We start from the raw sequence: 18,510 nt of genomic DNA, 5'->3' as shown, positions 1-18,510 counted from the left end.
GCAGTAACAGCCGCCCCGGAAGAGGCTCGATCTGAAGTTCGTAATCAATACAATATATCGCTAGTCATTCATCCATGGTGGATATAGATATCAATGCTTAAATAAAAATCATCTTCTTTGACCAGCTCATTCTGATAGCTGTTATACTCACACGTGTCAGTATGTAAATGAATGAGCGATCGTATAGCATGCTTTCAAGCGAGGGTTCCTTGCGTTTGATCGAATTTTCTTGTAATTTACAGAGAATGTTAGAATGCATACACGACTTTCAATAAGGCAAAGCGATATCACATTTAACTTAGGTTGTGCCGCACCCTTGGCCAATAACACGCCACCATATAGGGAGGGGTAGGTAGGCTGGTATTGTGGGAATGCAGTGCCGGGAAAGCAAAGATTGCATGCCTGGGATGTATTAGTCTAACGTTAGATTATTCTAATGTACTCTGCCATGATCTCGTAAATTATAAAAACAACGGGACGATGGTTCTTAAACCTGTTCCCATGAGACCAAGGGGTCTAAAATATGGAGATATAATTGGTTCAGTAGCTGGGGAGTGGGTCCAACAAATTGAAGAGATATATCCGAATCAGGATTAGCGTGCCTTTGTGCTCAGGGCAGGGTCCACTTGTATAGATTGGTCTACTTAATTACCTTGTACTAGCTGTGTTTACGAAAATTAGCGCGAAAATGCGGGGAAAATGTATCAGAAATTTCCCCATGTAATTAATCTGTCTAAGCACGATATGCTCAGTGTAGGTCCGTAGACCTAGGTATGTACATGCAACTCTCGCTAACGACATGAGAAAGTGTTGCGCGTGCAGCCCATAATTCATATCCACTTCCAGCCTCAGGTTTCAAAGGTTAGTTGTTTCGGGCGTAGATCTTGACTGAGTTTATCAGCCAGTAAGCCTCATTGAAGGCGGCTGGGTTATTTGCGACCTAATCGTTGCAGGTGTCGGCCAGGCTGGCGCAGGTCTTGTCATTTAAAAATTCCCTTGAAGCCCCTGTGAAAGTTAGCGAATGTGTCCTCACTACAGTTTGAATGGTACTTACACCCTCCACAGAAGTTTGTATTGAAGATAGTGTAGTTGATTTTGAATCTTTCGGCAATATTGCAGGAATTGCCCTCAAAGTGAGCCAAGCGTGCGCCGAACTTCGCCACATCCAGGTCCGCAGCGCCGGCATTAACCACCGCATTAGCCGCAGCGGTGCCACGAGGAAAGAACCACACATTGATAGAAAGGCTTGCCCATTCCGTGACATACACACCGCCTCCGTTAGCGTTGAAGGCAGCACCATAGTTGTTGGACGATGTGGTGGCCTGAGAGCAACCCGCGTCGGAGTCTTCACAGTCAGCAGAAGTCTGGTTTGCTGTCGACTCAGACCCGGAGACATCCATGTTGCACCCTTTTGCCGTATGCAGGGTGACAGAGTTGGATTTCTGTCCGTTGACGCCCTCGATGATGTCGATCTCGCCTGAGTTGGGCCAGTCAGGGCCAGAGGTCCAGTACGCAGGCCAGATGCCGCAGGAGCCACCTCTTCCAGTGCCAACAGGCATGTGAGAAATGTCAACAACGAAGAGGCCGGTGGTGAAGACGTCCTTGGACCTGACCCGGGTTGACGGGCGGGCATTGGTAGTCTTATCCACATAGTTGGCACCAAGGTAGACTGCGCCATTGCTAATCTTGGCCATCCCAGAGCTCTGGGCAGTTTCGGCGTCTACATACTTGGCAAAACCTCCAGAGGGATCCGGATCACTGGTGAAATTAAACCCGTCGAAGAAGTTGGTGCTATCGTATACTTTGGTCTGGGAGTATAAGGTAGCACACACTGGAACCGCCGAGATAAGGGCTCCAATGCCGATAGCTGTTGCTGAGAAAATCATATCTGCGGTGATAAGGAAGAATTGCGAAACGATAGGATTGGGTGTTTTCAACTAGTTTGGAAATGCAACAGACTGGAAAATATAAAGCTATGCTTAGGAGGATGATCAACAGACACAAGATACAACGTTACAGCCGATCGGGAGGACTCCAATTGCAACTTCTCATGAATTTGCTTCTAAATGGTGTTTAGCCGACAACGGCTTGCAGGAGTGCCGTACTCGTACGTCCTGCTACGAACTTCGGTGGGGAATAGATTAACAGATGGGTACCTTTTCGGAGACAAGGGTCGGATTGCAACAGCATTGGGTAGGTTGGTATTTGCAGATCAATAATGCCGGAGCTGAAGATGGAAAATAGAAGCTCTATTCCAAACCATCCAACTAGGGGACAGGACTTAGAGCCGAAGCACTAGCGCTGTCATATTCCATGTGCTGACATATTATTGCGGGCAAAAGGTATCTTTCATAGGCTGTGCCTATTTTCGTCACACCATCACCTACGCCCATGTTAGATCCCTGTTAATTGGAACTATGATAATCTAAGTAAACTTCACTAGCGTTTTGTAGTGCAGTTAATTTATATTATCTGCTCCGTAGCGCTACAGAGTATAGCATTTGCTACGAAATTCTACAATTCATTACCAGTGGTTGTAATACCAATCAGTAGAAGAGTGAGTAAGGATGCTCTAGAGCCGTTTCAAGATTGCTACATTGGTATTATAACTGTTATTTCTGGCTGTTATCATCAGTAATCTATTCAATATATTGTATGAAATTGGTAAGATACCGTTTTATTACTAGTGTAGAGATCGGCATAGATCTAAGTTGATCAAACTGGGACCTGGACGACCACATGGCAGCCGTTAGTGGCATGCTTGGTTTTACACGATTAAAAAACGGCAAAGGAATGAGCACCAAAATGGAAAGGAAAACGAGCAGTACTCTACGCTGAGCTGATAGGATAGGGGATATTTGCCTTGATTGGAGGGATTGGCGGCGTAGGAAGAACTGGAAGAAGGGCGCAAAGAGACGTTGTGATGGGGCAACCGTGCAAATTCAAAAAAAAAAAAAAAAAAAAAAGGTTTTTACGTAGGATGCAAAGGGGAGCCACATCTGAAGACTCTGGCCCTGACGAGCATCAAAGAGGACAAAAATATATCCAGCAATTGCGGCTTTTAAGGCCAGACCTTAACGTACTAATTGGGCTCCTAAGACACGCAATAAAATGCTGGATAAGCAGAAATCTCCATACTTCAGCTGTTTATGCATCCGTATGCCCGGTGTGTTTCGATTGCTTCCGATATTCGTCTATCCTTGCACACAAACACATGTCCTTGTGTTGCACACTTCCTTTCTGAGAAACAGAAAGTTCGGGGGGCAAGCCAACTCCGCAGCCCCGGAATCACGTTGTGTCCACCAATCTGGATTTGCCAAGGTGTCAGGTTTCTAAAATCTTGAATATCTTGGTCATGAGTGACGACAATTCAACTTCTAATGCCCGGGGTGAGTCTATTCCAAGTTGATGTCCCGAAAGCGCATGCTGACCTATATATGAAGTGCGCTTGGTCATAGTCACAATAATGGGTGTTACCTTCAAGATAGTATTCCGATTGATGTGCATGTGCTTCGAACACTGGAGTCTCCAGTCTATATCAGAGTACATGTTGTAGTCGACAAAACATGTGTATATAACATTCAAGGCCCAAAAGTGCAGAAAGGAAGACTTGATCACAGGTAAATATTTCCTAGTATCTACGAACAAGAAAAGTGGCAAGAGAAAAGCATATAAGGCTGAGTTCAATAAGTTCCCTGAGTTCAGGTCGATGCCGGTCCCGGGATTGTCAACCAACTCTAATTGGTTAACTTCCCTGAACCGGGTAAGTAACAAAACCATCGGGGATATTTCATAAAACGCATCTTCCACGATTTTACCACATGGTCAGTTAAATCCCCGACTTCGAGGATCCAATGGAAAAAGGTAACATGGCGCAAGAGCGTGGCAACGAGGTTGATACCAAAGCACCCGAAGACCCGCCAACCCGGCATGGAGATACGCGCATGGAAGGCTATTCCCAGTTCACAGTAGGCCAGAAGCGGGCTATTGTTGCAATGGGATCCTTGGCTAGTTTCTTCTCACCCTTGTCTTCGAGCATCTATCTGCCCGCTCTGACCACCATCGCGAGTTCCCTGCATATCTCCGTCTCCCAGGTGAACTTGACGGTCACTACCTACCTGGTAAGTGAACTAAAACAACAATCTTATCAAATAAATGTGCGACTGACAAAGCCTCTTATTTCTAGATTATGCAGGGAGTGGCACCGATGCTGATCGCAGGCTTCTCGGACACCGCAGGCCGCCGTCCCGCTTACCTCATTTGCTTCACAATTTACCTTGCAGCCAATCTCGGACTAGGTCTCCAAAACAGTTATGCTGCCCTCCTGGCTCTCAGGTGTCTTCAGAGTGCAGGTAGCAGTGGAACTGTGGCACTGGCAAACGGGTTGGTCGGAGACATGATCACGTCCGCGGAACGAGGCTCATACATCGCCTTCGCTTCAGTCGGGAGCATGTTAGGTCCCTCCTTGTCACCAATCATCGGCGGACTGTTCAGTCAGTACACCAATTGGCACTGGATCTTTTGGTTTCTACTCATCTTCGGTGGCGTGTTCTTCCTCATCCTCGGTCTATTCCTACCGGAGACCTGTCGCAAAGTCGTCGGGGACGGGTCCATCCCACCACCTCCTCTGAGTAACTCTGTGGCAGATATTATTCGACATCGCACGCGCAAACAGAAAGGTCTCGTGCCCGACCCGGACAAGGAAGCTGAGGTACGAAAGAACTACTCTTTCGGGTTCCCATCACCGGTCCCGACTATCAAGGTCGTCCTGGATATTGAGACGTCGATTATCCTGCTCACTGCAGGGTTGCTATTTGCTGGTTTCTATGCTGTCATGACTGGTGCGTCGACCTCCTTCCATAAAATCTATCACTTCAACGACCTTCATGCTTCGTTGATGTACCTCCCTATCGGTGGAGGAGGGGTGCTGTCAGCTTTCACGACTGGCCGACTGGTTGACTGGAACTACCGCCGTCATGCAAAACGTGCCGGTCTCACTGTTGTCAAGAATATGCGTGCGGACATCCACAACTTCAATATTGAGCGGGCGAGACTGGAAGTCGCACTCCCGCTTTACTACATTAGTAATTTGTCGATGCTGACCTACGGCTGGGTGTTGGGTCACAAGGTCAACCTTGCTGCTCCTATCATTCTTCTGTTCATCACCGGATGGTCGATTATTGGAACCTCACAGGTTTTAAATGCCTTGATGGTTGATCTTTGGCCAGGAAAGTCGGCGGCCGCGACTGCAGCAAACAATTTATTCCGGTGTGAACTTGGTGCCGCGGCGTCGGCAGCGATCAGGCCTATGACCTCTGCCATGGGCGATGGCTGGGCGTACACCACGCTTGCGTTGATCTCCATTGCTGTTTCGCCTTGTTTGTGGTTAGTGGCGTGTAATGGGATCAAGTGGCGACAGAAGAGAGATCGAAAGGAGGAGAAATCGTCTTGTGGACAGGACTGAATTTGCGTTGATCTGTATTGCACGAGCTCATGAACTCACAGATTCGGTCTAGAGGCATACGCCTGGGAAATGGCTTTGAGTTTCTTTTCTGAATTCCTCGCTTACTTACAAATGAACATTGCCTGAACTTCGCTTTCATCGGGAGGTCTTCTTCATATATACCATCTAGCTTTGAATCAGTCCAAATACCTCCTTTCAGGGCTCCTGACTGCCATGTACTGACACCGTCTAGTCGGAAGTTCATACGCGTTTAGGATAATTATCCTCTGGGATGGATCATTCCTTTTCCAGCACTTTGCGCAGGGATGGATGGTGTAAACGGCAAGGATATAGAAAAAAATTCCAGAAAAATCAAGAGACGGTTGAATAAGAAGGCCAAACAGAAGAATAATCAACTATCATTTTGATATCCTGATTCCTGGTTCACACGCGACCCACCACTCTTAAATGGTGGATGCTCATATAAAGATCAACCCGTGCGGAGAGTTGTGGGCTGCTTTAGGCATAATCCACTGTATTTGTCCAGGTGCATGTCTAGTGCCCGCTTATAACCGCGGCGGAGACCGCCGAGAATCCTTGCCGATGAAGATGGCCCGCGGGTAGGCAAAAGAATCTCTGGGGAATCATCGCTAGGTCCTCCAGCCTTTAGAAAGTGGCTTAGCAAATTGCGATCCCCGGAGTAATCCTCTCCTGGCCGGGAAGAGGAGGTAAATGGTGCAAGGAACCCCGGGCCAAACTACCAATACCTTGGGGATTGTCATACAATGGAAATTTGGCAACAAATGCAGGTGCTATTAAATGTTTCTTTCTCTCCTGGCCACGTAATGTATTCAATCAAAATATTTTCTTCCCATGTCAAATATTCTGCCTGCAGAATCATCGGAATTGGCTCCCGAAATCCCCCGGTAAGCCACCGGCCCGTGTTCACCGCCTGACCAATATGGGCCAGCTTTACGGCTGCAGTCCGTCGTAGGCGGTGAAGCCAAGCAATACCGCAAAAGCTCAGTCATTTCCCGTACTCGAATCCACCCACCCTATTTGCGCACTCCCAACAACTTCAATCCGCTCGCATCGAGGATTGCATTTATATCTAAAGACAAATAGTCTTTCTGTTCCTTCTTTCGTTATGTTCCGCGCCGTTTTGCCCCGGGCTACGCCCCGGTCTGCCCTCCGTCATGCCGGCCCGAAGGCTGTTCCCAACATTTTTGCTACTCCCATGATCTTCATTGGCCACTCAAAACGTGGTTTCGCATCTGAAGCAGGTAAGTCGATGCTTACATCACTATCACAGAGTTCCTAGAGGTGCTCAATTTGCTTCCCGGATGCGATTGCTGATTTCCGCTTTTCCGGGCAATAGGTGATCACGACCTGGTCATCATCGGTGGTGGTGTCGCCGGTTACGTTGCCGCTATTAAGGCCGGTCAAGAGGGTCTCAAGGTATGAACTACTACTTGGGCAATATTTCCGGCTTTTGATTCGGCTGGTCTTGCCGTTGCAATCCGCGTACTAACTGAACACCCTGGCAGACCGCGTGTATCGAGAAGCGCGGAACCCTCGGCGGTACCTGCTTGAACGTCGGCTGTATCCCTTCTAAGTCTCTCCTCAACAACTCCCATCTTTACCACCAGATTCTTCACGATACCAAGAAGCGCGGTATCGAGGTCGGCGATGTCAAGCTCAACCTTACCCAGATGATGAAGGCCAAGGACACATCTGTTGAAGGTCTCACCAAGGGTGTTGAGTTCCTACTCAAGAAGAACGGCGTCGACTACCTCAAGGGTGCTGGTTCTTTCGTTGACGCCAACACCATTAAGGTCGCCCTCAACGACGGTGGTGAACAGACCCTGCGCGCTAAGAACATCATCATCGCCACCGGCTCTGAAGCCACCGGCTTCCCCGGCTTGGAGATCGACGAGAAGCGCATCATCACAAGCACTGGTGCTCTTGCTCTCACTGAGGTCCCCAAGAAGATGACCGTCATCGGTGGTGGTATCATCGGTCTTGAGATGGTATGTATTGACCACGGAATGAGTTTTGAATGTTGGATCGTGCTAACTTTTTATCGTGATGTTAGGCTTCCGTCTGGTCCCGTCTCGGCGCTGAGGTCACTGTTGTTGAGTTCCTCGGCCAGATCGGTGGCCCCGGTATGGACGCCGAGATCGCCAAGCAGGCCCAGAAGATCCTGGGTAAGCAGGGTATTAAGTTCAAGACCAGCACCAAGGTTGTCTCCGGTGATGCCAGCGGTGCTACCGTCGCCCTTAACATTGAGGCCGCCAAGGGTGGCAAGGAGGAGGTTCTGGACTCCGATGTCGTCTTGGTCGCTATTGGCCGTCGCCCCTACACCGAGGGCCTGAACTTGGAGCAGGTCGGAATCGAGAAGGACGACCGTGGTCGCCTGGTCATCGACCAGGAGTACCGCACCAAGCTCCCCCACGTCCGTGTCGTCGGTGACTGCACGTTTGGTCCCATGCTGGCCCACAAGGCCGAGGAGGAGGCCGTTGCCGCCATCGAATACATCAAGACTGGTTACGGCCATGTCAACTACGCCGCCATCCCCAGTGTTATGTACACCCACCCCGAGGTCGCTTGGGTTGGCCAGAACGAGGCTGAGATCAAGGCCTCCGGTGTTAAGTACCGTGTCGGTACCTTCCCCTTCAGCGCCAACTCCCGCGCCAAGACCAACCTCGACACCGATGGTGTTGTTAAGTTCATCGCCGATGCTGAGACCGACCGCATTCTCGGTGTCCACATCATCGGCCCCGGTGCCGGTGAGATGATTGCTGAGGCCACTCTCGCCATTGAGTACGGTGCTTCCTCCGAGGACATTGCCCGTACTTGCCACGCCCACCCCACCCTCTCCGAGGCCTTCAAGGAGGCTGCCATGGCCACCTACTCGAAGCCCATTCACTTCTAAACGTCCTCAGATCTCATATATCCTCTCACAATGTACCACTTTTAGCTAACCTAGACTAGCTCGGCTAGCAAAATACATCATTCATGTAATCATTTCCTTTATTTTCGTGAAATACACATGCTGCATAACTTGAAAGAACCGTTGTAAACGAGTGTCGTAAAATTCCTCTTAGGTACGAAAACCTAACGTACCTACGACTAGCCCAATATTTTCCTATGTCCAGTTTCAACCTCATTGCCGAGAATGACATGGAAATGTTTAATTTACTACGGTCCACGTTTATTATCCAGATTCTTATTTGGTAGGGAATTGTTGGAAATACTTCAATCATCTATATATTAATGTATGCATCTATGTGTACAGATATCCTTCGTCTTTTCCCTTCTTGGCCTTTCTCAGCAAGGCTTTCACGCAACAGTAGCGTTCAAGAACACCTCTCGGATCTCCTTAAGATCCTTCTTCTCAGCCAACAACAACCCAAGCAAAATCCTCGACTGCTGGGGATTGAATATTCCACTGGCAATCTTGGTCTTCGCGCTTTCCCCGGTGAAATCAGCAGTGGGGACTTCGCCGTTCACAGTACGGTGTGACAACACAATGGGGATATTGTGCTTCGTAACAATGTCATTGATAGCAGAACCGAAATCCGTGGAAACACCACCGGCGCCCTCACCAGCAATCTATTATATGATTAATACTGCTCTGCTGGATATATTCGGATCTCATAAAACTGGGGTAAGTAACATACCACGATACCCTTAGCACCATTCTTCACAGCACTATAGATCGAATCGACCTGCATATCCTCATAGGCATACAGGATATCCACACGAGGCACGGAATCCACATTGGAAACATCAACCACATGCTTAGCATTTGCCTGTGCAGCCGGGTAATAGAAGTACGGTTTATTCGACACAATGAATCCTAGGCTTCCCTGCTCATAGGCCTTAAAGGTATCCATAGTATTCGCACTTGTCTTAGTTGCAAAGAGAGCGGAGACAATACGGTCGTTCAGAACAACCAATGCTCCACGGTCCCTGGAGTCCTTGTCTGCGGCAACGGTTACTCCCTGCAGGAGGTTCATAGGTCCATCCGCTGAGATAGCGGTAGAAGGCCGCATCGAGCCGACGAATACGATAGGCTTGCCGCAATTTACTGTCGCGTCGATGAAGAAGGCGGACTCTTCGAGGGTGTCGGTGCCGTGGGTGATCACGGCTCCGGACATGGTTGGATCGTCGCAGACTTGTGTCTGGAGTGTGTGGGTGAGGTTTAGGAGAAGGGATGAGGAGATGTCGCCGCTGTTGACATTGTGTGCCTGGACGGCGGCGATGTTGGCGACATTGAAGATGTCTGGTATCCTGGAGAGGATAGTGTTTATTCCTAAGTCGCCAGATTTGTAACCTGCTGTTGCGGTTTTGTCGTCGCTTGTGCCGGCGATGGTGCCGCCTGTTCTTTTGGTTAGGGGATATTTTGTTACGTAGATTTATCATGTCATAAGTTATTTATACTTACCAGTGGCTAGGATAGTCACATTAGGAAGAGAACCGTTGAAATGATTGAATGTCAAGCCGTTGGAGTTTGTATAGGATGTGTTTGCTGCCCGGGGGTAGATCAAAGGAGAGGCATAGCTTGTAATAGCTAGAGCAGAAATAGCGATTGTTTGAAGAGTGAATCCCATTTTGATGGCGATTCTCCACTCAAGTCAAGTGAAATAGAAATAGAAATATGGATATATATATAGTACAAATGTAGACGATGCCGGCATTGGTCATGGTTTATATATTCTGACGGAGTGTGAGGCACGCCATGCATCATCATCCGATTCTTACGGCTCCGATGCCGAATTCGACTAACTTCTCAATTTTAGGTTACTTGGCGATATGTTCCTCACTAGATTTACCCGTGGGCCTCCGAAATGTACCTGGTCCTTGCCAAGTACCCCAACCGCCTGCGGTAGAGTCTCCACAACTCCTCAACGTCCAAGGTATCTTTTGTTAGGGATTAACACATAAGATGTACAAACGATAAGTCGTCAGTGTCTCGATACTCGAAACGTAATAATACGCTCACTATCAGACACTTGAGTACCTGAAGAGATATATCTTCTATAAAAAATAATCCCCAAAGAGGGAGCGTAAATATAGCGCGGGCAATTTTCGGAGGCAGTTTGAAACATCTTTAAACCTCCTATGCTATAGCACCCACCATCACGACGTCGATTTCAGAAGTTCAAACGGTAATCGTGCCAAGGTCAAGACACCTGCCAGGCGTTGGTGGGCTTGGCACTATAACGACATTATATACGTAGGTAGGTATAGAAAGAGTGGAGAATTGGAGAAGTTAGTTGGGGTAAGTAATATCGCGCAGATCGTCGTAAATCCTGCGATTGTAGTACTGTGTTCCATATGTTTCTAGTTTTATTCGACTGATGATCAATATATATCAGACAAGCCCGAATGTTGGTTATTTTTTCGTTGTGCCTTCTTACTTTAGTATGTTCTGGAGTCTGAGTACCATATTTCCCTATCAGGCTCGGTCTTCTGTAGGTATTTACTTCATATACCTCCACAGCTCTCATACATCATGCTCCACTTGCAACCCGAAAAGGCTCGCTATTGACTAACATTAATAATAACTTGATCCTTGGCGGAGATCAAGGCCGATGATCAGTACTCTAAGGTCCCCAACCTAGAAGTGTAGCTGGGAATCCTCGGACTATGCCTAGAATGATCGGTCTATGAGTACGGAAAGCCGCCAAGCGTTTTAATCGTTTTTCAAATGTGACGTGCGTACTCCAAAAATGATCGTGACAAGATATAAAGTACGTAATTCACCGACTGCAAGCGCAGTGGTGTTTAAGTTGCAATTGCTTTTTGAATCCCTGATATACATTCTAGCGGCCGGGTTATGGGGACTTTTTGTCGCGCAATATCCTCAATTCCACCAACTGTTTTATTTCCAAGGTTTCTTTCGCATGGCTAGGATTAGATAGTGAAGTGATCAAAAAAAGACAAAAAGAAAACTCCGATAGGGGGAATCGAACCCCCGGCTGCCGTGTGAGAGACGGCGATGTTAGCCACTACACCATATCGGATGGGGACTGCGAAATTCTTCATTAGGTTTAATCTGATCCATTTTAGTTTAGCGCCACCAATACCTGCCTGGTGCGTGGTTGTATATAGTCCCCCTTCCCGCCCAACAGCCCAAGTTCCCTTTTTCGCCTTCCTTCTCCCTAGGCCTTATATTGAGGCATTTTTGCTATTGATCCGGATTACTGAGCTCCTGAGCTCTACCCGCCTAGCGGCGCAGTATGAATACAGAGCGGCCTTGCCAGATATGGTTTAGCGTTATCTGACAGAAATCTGTGGTACGATCAATGTATGGTAAAAATGGCTGATATTGAAGACTCTAACTAAAATGACAAAAACCCGCAATTTCACAATCTATGCGGACATCGATGACTAACTATAATATGCACTTTTATATGGTAAACGAGGTACCAATTGTCATATGATTTTCTGGGTAAATTACCCTGTCTCCACCATGTATTCGACCTTAGTTTCTGACATTATCTTATATACTCATAAGTCAAGAGTCTGGAAATCCATGGATATCGGTAGTGCTGACCCCGGAAGTATTAACGGGTTGCCGGTCTATGAAACCTATGGAAGTGTGCGTGTCATAGTAGTATGTGTCATAGTAGTATGTGTCATAGTAGTATGTGTCATACAAAATAAATCCCTCTCCCCGGCGACAAGCAAAACCTTCCCTGTACAAGATATTAGTTGAATGAATGCTCACCATGACTCGACGCACCCGCATACCTTTTTGCAATATTTTGCGAGTCCGTGATCCACCCCCTAGGGTCGAACCAGTCGAACCAGTCGAGCCCAAGAAATTCAAGACACTCTGGAAGATCTCCTCAGAAATAGTGGAAATTATCTTCCAGCTTCTTTCCGACCTAGACCGAGCTTGTTTTGCACTGAGCTGTAAGAGGTTGCATGCCTACTATGTCTCATATAACAGACAGCGTGGCATATGTGTCCTATCAACATTGCCTAGGACGTTACTACTTCGTCGCCTTCAAAACGAGCGCTGGGTATACTGTTCTAGATGTCAAAATCTTCACCGGCACTCTAGATGGCAGTTTCTAAAATTTGGTTGGAGATGTGATCCAAAGCCCGCTATATTCGAATGTAATACTTGGTGCGACTTCCAGCACGATGACAAAGTTGACATTTGTCCATGCTCGAGTATCACATTCCATCAAAAGCAACATCCAATTGAGTACTTTCAATCTCAACAGGATACTTTAAGACGATCGTCTTATCAGAAATTATCTAGGACGTTTACACACATCTGCACTATTCAGCATCCTCTAGCACGGGTATTTGTCCTAACTCGAGCTCGGTCCAACAAAACTTCCAAGACTTTCCAGGTGGAAAATGAGTTTATTTTCCAAGCTTCTAAAGAAACAGCTTTGTCAGGGCTCTTCCAAAAGATCAGCTCTAGACTAAGTAGGTACGAAACCGAATTCTGGCTAAAGAATTTCTTTAATGAAGCTCAATCCAACTTCTTCATTGGGGATAAAAGCTCTAACTGGTACCAATGTCATGGCTGGAATATTGCGGGGGGCAAACCATATGATTTTAAGATAACGCTACATAGGGATCTGGGGGGCGATAGGAGGCCCAGCAAAGGGTGGGATGGTAATTGTCATAAGTAGCGGATTGAAGTTTGCTAGATTGCTCGTTTTGCTCCTCACTTTCCAAATTGGCTGCCATGGGCTGATATAATATCTTCTGAATATGGCCTCTCTTATAAAGTCCAAGGTCGTCAATTTCGCTGAGCGGCGTGTAGACAAGTCACACTATTTAATTTGATCAACCAGCTATATATTCGGACTCAGTTTCTCGTCTTGATTAGCTTTCCAGCTATACTACCTCTAATGGAGTTGAAATACCCTGCTCTTATAGCGTAACCCTGCCCGAAGTCAGATAGCCCCCACGCTTATAGGACGACAATTCGCTTGGCACTAATTAGTGCAAACGCTGAACTGGATATCGCATATCCCGAGAAAATTAATCAAGACTAAGCCAACTTTTATACTGTCAACCAAACCTCTACAACTTATATATATCTACTTATATATCTCGCAACAGACTCGCAAACTAAAATAGGCATGTCAATCTCACCTACAGAAACCGGACTCCCAGACCTTTCGTCAATATCTAGCATACGTTCTTTTTAGGCCCTAGGAGACAGATAGACTCCAAGGTTGCTTACATATTGAATTTTGCCACCAGTATAGAAACCAAAGTGCCTCGTCGAGCCAAAAAATGCATTTTAGCTATTGATCTAGATCACCGAGCTCCTAAGCTCCGCCACCCCCTTATCCCTTGATATGACCCATCGGCTATTCTACGATCGTGTGAATACAATCTATGTTACTTGCCCTCGTTTGGCGCTATCTTCCTCAGCTGCGTTCAAGATAAGACTGCCTTTTCCTTTGTTCTGTGATACCGATCGGCAGATATCGACCGGCAGGCTCACCGCCTTAGTTATCAATCAGTCGGTTTATAGTTGACTGTCGAATACCAAGTCCGAATACATGGTAGAAACCAGGTAATATACCGGAAACATCATGTGACATTGGGTACCAGGCATACCATACAAAAGTGCATATTATAGTTAGTCATCATGGTCCGCACAGATTGTTGAAATAGCGGGTTTTGTCATTTTAGTTAGTTAGAGTTGTCAACATTGGTCATTTATACCATACATTGTTCGTACACCAGCTTTCCGTCAAAAACTCTAACTAACTAAAAATGACAAAATCCGCTATTTCAACAATCTATGCGGATATCGATGACTAACTGTAATATACACTCACATGATTTTCCGGTATCATACCTTGTTTCCACCATGTATTCCACTTTGCACTTTGACATATGAACATAACGAATTAGGATTGTCGCTTTCTCTGCATTAGTTGCCTTTGCGCCAACCACGTTCTGTTCAAATGATCATAATATAATCAGTTATCTTCCTACTAAATGCGTAAAATTCATTTATATAGTTTATAACAAAGATCTGTTTTATACTTCAAATAACTAATACATCACCTACCATATGTTCTTACCCACTCCACTTTTATGGCTTCCCTCACCAAATATATATATCTACTACATACTACACTACACCACCATTTATAGGTTTAATTAATTCAAATAAAAATATGAGTAAGCTTAACACCCGCACAATGAATTTCTCGCTTAACATTTTGTATAATACCCCTTAGTCCTCCGTACTACCTTTAAACGTCTTCCCATGCTCAATATCAATACATATCTATCTTCGACTGATCTAATGCATCCCATGCTTCCACTAAGCATTGTTTAAAATAAAGCCAGGCAGTCTCACTTCTTCCCATGCTAATAAGCTCCGGAAATAATATAAACAGCTTCACTTTTAACTAGCGCTATATAGGTTCAATCGGGTTTAAATCAGGTGAGTGTGTAGGCTAGTCCTCGACGTATATTCTATAGGCTTCAAACCACTCTCGTATCACTAATACGGTATGAATCTTTGCGTTATCTTACTAAAATACTATACCGGGGGTATAGATTGGTAATAGACCTTTTTTAAGTGTTTCTATATACGAATTTATAGTATAACGTCGCCTCGAAGGTAAGTCCTCGTCCCGTTCTATAATAACTAACTTTGTTCGACTACTAAGCTAGATTCTAGCCCAAATCATTTATAAAATATCTTTAATATAAACCTTCGTATTTATAAGTTCCTTTCGAAGGCCCTCTAAGGTCGTACGGAAGCACTATTGTGGTCCAAAGTTCGAGGTTCGTTATACCGAACACTCCGAAAAGATCTACGATTAAAAGCTTTCCTAGCGCTATTTCCTCGCGAATTTAAGCCTCTTTTTTGTAAGAGAGGGCTTAATCGGTATTTTCTATCTCGATCGCCGGTCCGTATCGCTTTAAAATTCGACGTATAGTGGAGGGTGATAGATACTGAGCTATAGTAGCACTTAGCTGCTTATAGGTCCAAAACGGATGCCGGCGGCCTATAAAAGAACTTGATAACAGGTTCGTTCAGTAAGCATAGGGGGACGGCCAGTTTTCTCACGATTTTCCAATTTTAAAATAGTCTTACGGGTACAGCCAAAATCACTAGCTAATTGAACCTGCGTGGCGCTATTATTGTAGGCGTATATAATAGCTACTCTTTGCTCAGTAGAAAGCTACGCCGATTTGTTATTTCTTGGTTCTATTTTCATTGGATTCGAAGCAGTCTAGGTGGTGTAGGAGGGAAAAAAAAATGGGTTAGTTGCCGGGTCAAATTGAAGTGGGGCAGTGGGTAAGAACATATGACTAGTATCTATAATATGACTTAGGCTGCCTGAAGTATAGCCCCAAAACCCAGCCCATTTGGTGGGTTAGGCTAGGTTGGGCTATAGGCTGTGTAGGCTTTCTTAAGGTCTATTTGCTGCCCTTGGCACGGGGTTGAATTTTGAAACGGATGGCCTGTATGTGGTATCTCCCTCCCAAAGTCTGGTACATCATTATGAGGTAGCTAATCTTGCATTTAAGAACATTTATCCTCAAACTTCATCCATGCATCTCACATATGATCGTACTAGAATGCAGTGCTAATAATATTGATGATAAAACAACCTTGATAACCATATCCTGCCTTAAATGGTTGAATCCGACACCCGTGTTGCCAGATATGGCGATGATACGGAGCTCTTTTTGGAGACTCTACCTCCACCTGTTCCTAGATACATCTACAGAGAAAGCCAACAGTTTCATAAGATTTTAGATTATGAGACTGCACGCTTTCGGAACTTGAACCACGCACTGGTGGCTCCTTCCCACGAAGTTGGTTTTCAGAGCCTTGCTTACCGTGATACCCTCCTACCCGGAACCGACGACAACACAAACTATATCATTTTTCACATTGAGCCCTCCGCGTTTCAAGAAGAAATTGTTAATCGCAAAAATCACGGACCTCTGGGTTTCTTCTACGAGTACGATCGATTTGCGAAAATTCTCATAATCAAAATGACCACAAGGGAACACCGCTGCGCCGCCCGCGCAATGAATACTCTCATCGAAGAGGCCCTCAAAGACATGGAGCTTGGCCGCGATTTCGAGTCTTTTGCTGGTGTGGAGGTCAACATGGGTGCAAATTGCAAAGTTCCAGATGAAGGTTGGGCGCCCATGATAAGCCCACGTGAAGGATCTAGTAGGCCCGCGGTGGTTTTGGAAGTGGGGGTGTCTGAATCTGAGACGAAGCTTCGCGCCGACGCGAAGATGTGGGTAGACCCATCAGGAGGTCAAGCCAATATCGCGATCACTATCAAGATCAAGCGAGATCGACCACTCTTGAAAATCGATAAGTGGGAATGGGATGCGGATATAGGAAGACCACGGGTCAACCACCATATTGAAATCACAGGAGCTCGCGGGACAGCTTCGGTTTCGGGAGAACCTCTATTGATTCCTTTTCATCAAATTTGGCGGAGGGCAGCTCAATACCCCCGGGAGAGGGACATCGTTCTCAATGTGGAAGATTTGGTTTTTCTGGCGACCCATATTTGGGGTGCGATGGGGATCGATTATTGATTGTTAGTTCATTTTCATTTTCGTAGTCGTTTCCTTTTTATATTCATATACTACGTGGGCCAGGAAGTACAAATTATAATATAGCACTAGTCCTAATTATATCTGTAAAACCGCCTATACGGAATCCCCACGATTATCCTCCCAAACACCACACAAAACCGTAGTCTTTCCGCTATCCCCCTGGATTACACCATATCGGACGACTACGGTGGATGTTCTTTCCTAATTAGTTTTATCAAGTACCACAGACTATCAGTCAACTCTACGCGTGCCTCATTGACAGAGCAAAAAAGGGCCGGAGTGAGAAGAACTTCAGGGTTGGGACTTGATTTCATGACGATGGTGACCCGTTTTAGTGGCGGGTCGGTCCGAGGGTAGGGAGGGTCACGGGACACTGCTCGGTCTACCAATGGGCGTGGATGGATATTATTCCAAATTCGAATCGGAAAGGGTTGCGGATCGGCTCCTAGAAAGTCTATCTAGTTTGACTTCGATGGGGACGTGGAACGTATGGGCGTATGATCAAGGGTATTCCGATTCCCAATTCACAGGAGGTGGGTTTTTCATAAGTACAGCCCTCAATCGTTTCTGACTTCTACTTTTTCTTGTTCGTTCCGAAACTTGAATGGAATACAAATCTAAGGATACAATATTCATTTTTCGGGACATCTCACTCTACATCAATCTATATAATCTATCAAAGAGCTCACAGTCGCCGAGCACCCTTGGCCTCTCCGAAAGAAAATCATTGGTCAATTCACTTTCCAAAAATCTTCAACTCCGGGTATTATCAGTCAAACCTTTCAAAATGAACTTTTGGACGCAAATTCAGGATTCCGCTGCTCTCGCTGGAATAAAAGGACAGTGGGGTGTGAGCTATTTGGCTCCACGTCCATCGCAGGACACCAGTCTATTTCGAGACGCATACGGCACATACTCCGCAAGAGTTGATCAGCCGGAATCCAGCCCGCCCTGCAAAGTCAAGCTGTTTCAAGACGGTCGCTTAGTGTCGAATATTTTTGTGCCAGGGACTGATCTCGAAATGGGTAACGATTTGCTAACCCCATATTATTGTGTGCGTATTACTGGCAGTCTAGAGGACGACAATTCCTCGATGCCGAATGTTCGTATGTGGTTGAACAATCGTGAGGTGCATGATATTTCGGTTACCCGTCGCGTCGGGGCAGTGCGCATTGTGCTCCCACTACTTCGCATTAATTACGATTTCTACTCTGAACACAGTAAAATTTCACTCCTTTGTGTTTGGCTTGCTTTGTTGGGAACTCTCTAAATCAAAAATTTTGTGACATTACTATTCATATATCCTCTTCAGTTCCGGAAATCAGTCTGATATTTGACAAATAACCATTTTCTCTAAATTTTGGAATCTATCCGGTCCGCCCTCATTGCAATACTATATACATCAACCCCAAGAGTGACCTTCTCAGACAGATCTTGAGACATTGGACAATAGCAAGGAAGTG

At 46.0% G+C, this 18,510-nt stretch overlaps 7 protein-coding genes across 7 annotated transcripts; 5 read left to right on the top strand and 2 right to left on the bottom strand.

Moving 5' to 3' along the window:
* Positions 1-940: 940 nt before the first annotated feature.
* On the bottom strand, positions 941-1,886 carry N7537_009559 (glycoside hydrolase family 16 protein; the record flags this gene model as incomplete). The annotated part of the gene is made up of 2 exons (XM_056900613.1): positions 941-1,005; positions 1,055-1,886. The coding sequence occupies 2 exons, from the start codon at positions 1,884-1,886 to the stop codon at positions 941-943; spliced, it is 897 nt and encodes a 298-aa protein (XP_056749281.1).
* Positions 1,887-3,854: 1,968 nt separating this feature from the next.
* On the top strand, positions 3,855-5,464 carry N7537_009558 (MFS transporter; the record flags this gene model as incomplete). The annotated part of the gene is made up of 2 exons (XM_056900612.1): positions 3,855-4,121; positions 4,187-5,464. The coding sequence occupies 2 exons, from the start codon at positions 3,855-3,857 to the stop codon at positions 5,462-5,464; spliced, it is 1,545 nt and encodes a 514-aa protein (XP_056749280.1).
* A 1,126-nt stretch (positions 5,465-6,590) lies between these two features.
* N7537_009557 (dihydrolipoyl dehydrogenase) lies at positions 6,591-8,378 on the top strand (the record flags this gene model as incomplete). Its single annotated transcript, XM_056900611.1, has 4 exons — positions 6,591-6,726; positions 6,822-6,901; positions 6,991-7,473; positions 7,539-8,378. 4 exons carry the CDS (start codon positions 6,591-6,593, stop codon positions 8,376-8,378), a joined length of 1,539 nt encoding a protein of 512 aa, XP_056749279.1.
* Positions 8,379-8,785: 407 nt separating this feature from the next.
* N7537_009556 (asparaginase ahrA) lies at positions 8,786-10,059 on the bottom strand (the record flags this gene model as incomplete). Its single annotated transcript, XM_056900610.1, has 3 exons — positions 8,786-9,058; positions 9,127-9,827; positions 9,894-10,059. 3 exons carry the CDS (start codon positions 10,057-10,059, stop codon positions 8,786-8,788), a joined length of 1,140 nt encoding a protein of 379 aa, XP_056749278.1.
* Positions 10,060-12,183: 2,124 nt separating this feature from the next.
* N7537_009555 (uncharacterized protein) lies at positions 12,184-12,535 on the top strand (the record flags this gene model as incomplete). The annotated part of the gene is made up of 2 exons (XM_056900609.1): positions 12,184-12,370; positions 12,408-12,535. 2 exons carry the CDS (start codon positions 12,184-12,186, stop codon positions 12,533-12,535), a joined length of 315 nt encoding a protein of 104 aa, XP_056749277.1.
* Positions 12,536-16,096: 3,561 nt separating this feature from the next.
* Positions 16,097-17,026, top strand: N7537_009554 (uncharacterized protein; the record flags this gene model as incomplete). The annotated part of the gene is made up of 1 exon (XM_056900608.1): positions 16,097-17,026. One exon carries the CDS (start codon positions 16,097-16,099, stop codon positions 17,024-17,026), a length of 930 nt encoding a protein of 309 aa, XP_056749276.1.
* Positions 17,027-17,834: 808 nt separating this feature from the next.
* Positions 17,835-18,317, top strand: N7537_009553 (uncharacterized protein; the record flags this gene model as incomplete). Its single annotated transcript, XM_056900607.1, has 1 exon — positions 17,835-18,317. The coding sequence occupies one exon, from the start codon at positions 17,835-17,837 to the stop codon at positions 18,315-18,317; it is 483 nt and encodes a 160-aa protein (XP_056749275.1).
* Positions 18,318-18,510: the final 193 nt, after the last annotated feature.

The sequence above is a fragment of the Penicillium hordei genome (genome assembly GCF_028827395.1).
Source record: "Penicillium hordei strain IBT 12815 chromosome Unknown utg000005l_segment0_segment0, whole genome shotgun sequence".
NCBI lineage: Eukaryota > Fungi > Ascomycota > Eurotiomycetes > Eurotiales > Aspergillaceae > Penicillium > Penicillium hordei.
Note: the sequence above shows the minus strand (reverse complement) of the source record. Positions and strands in the feature narration are given on the sequence as shown.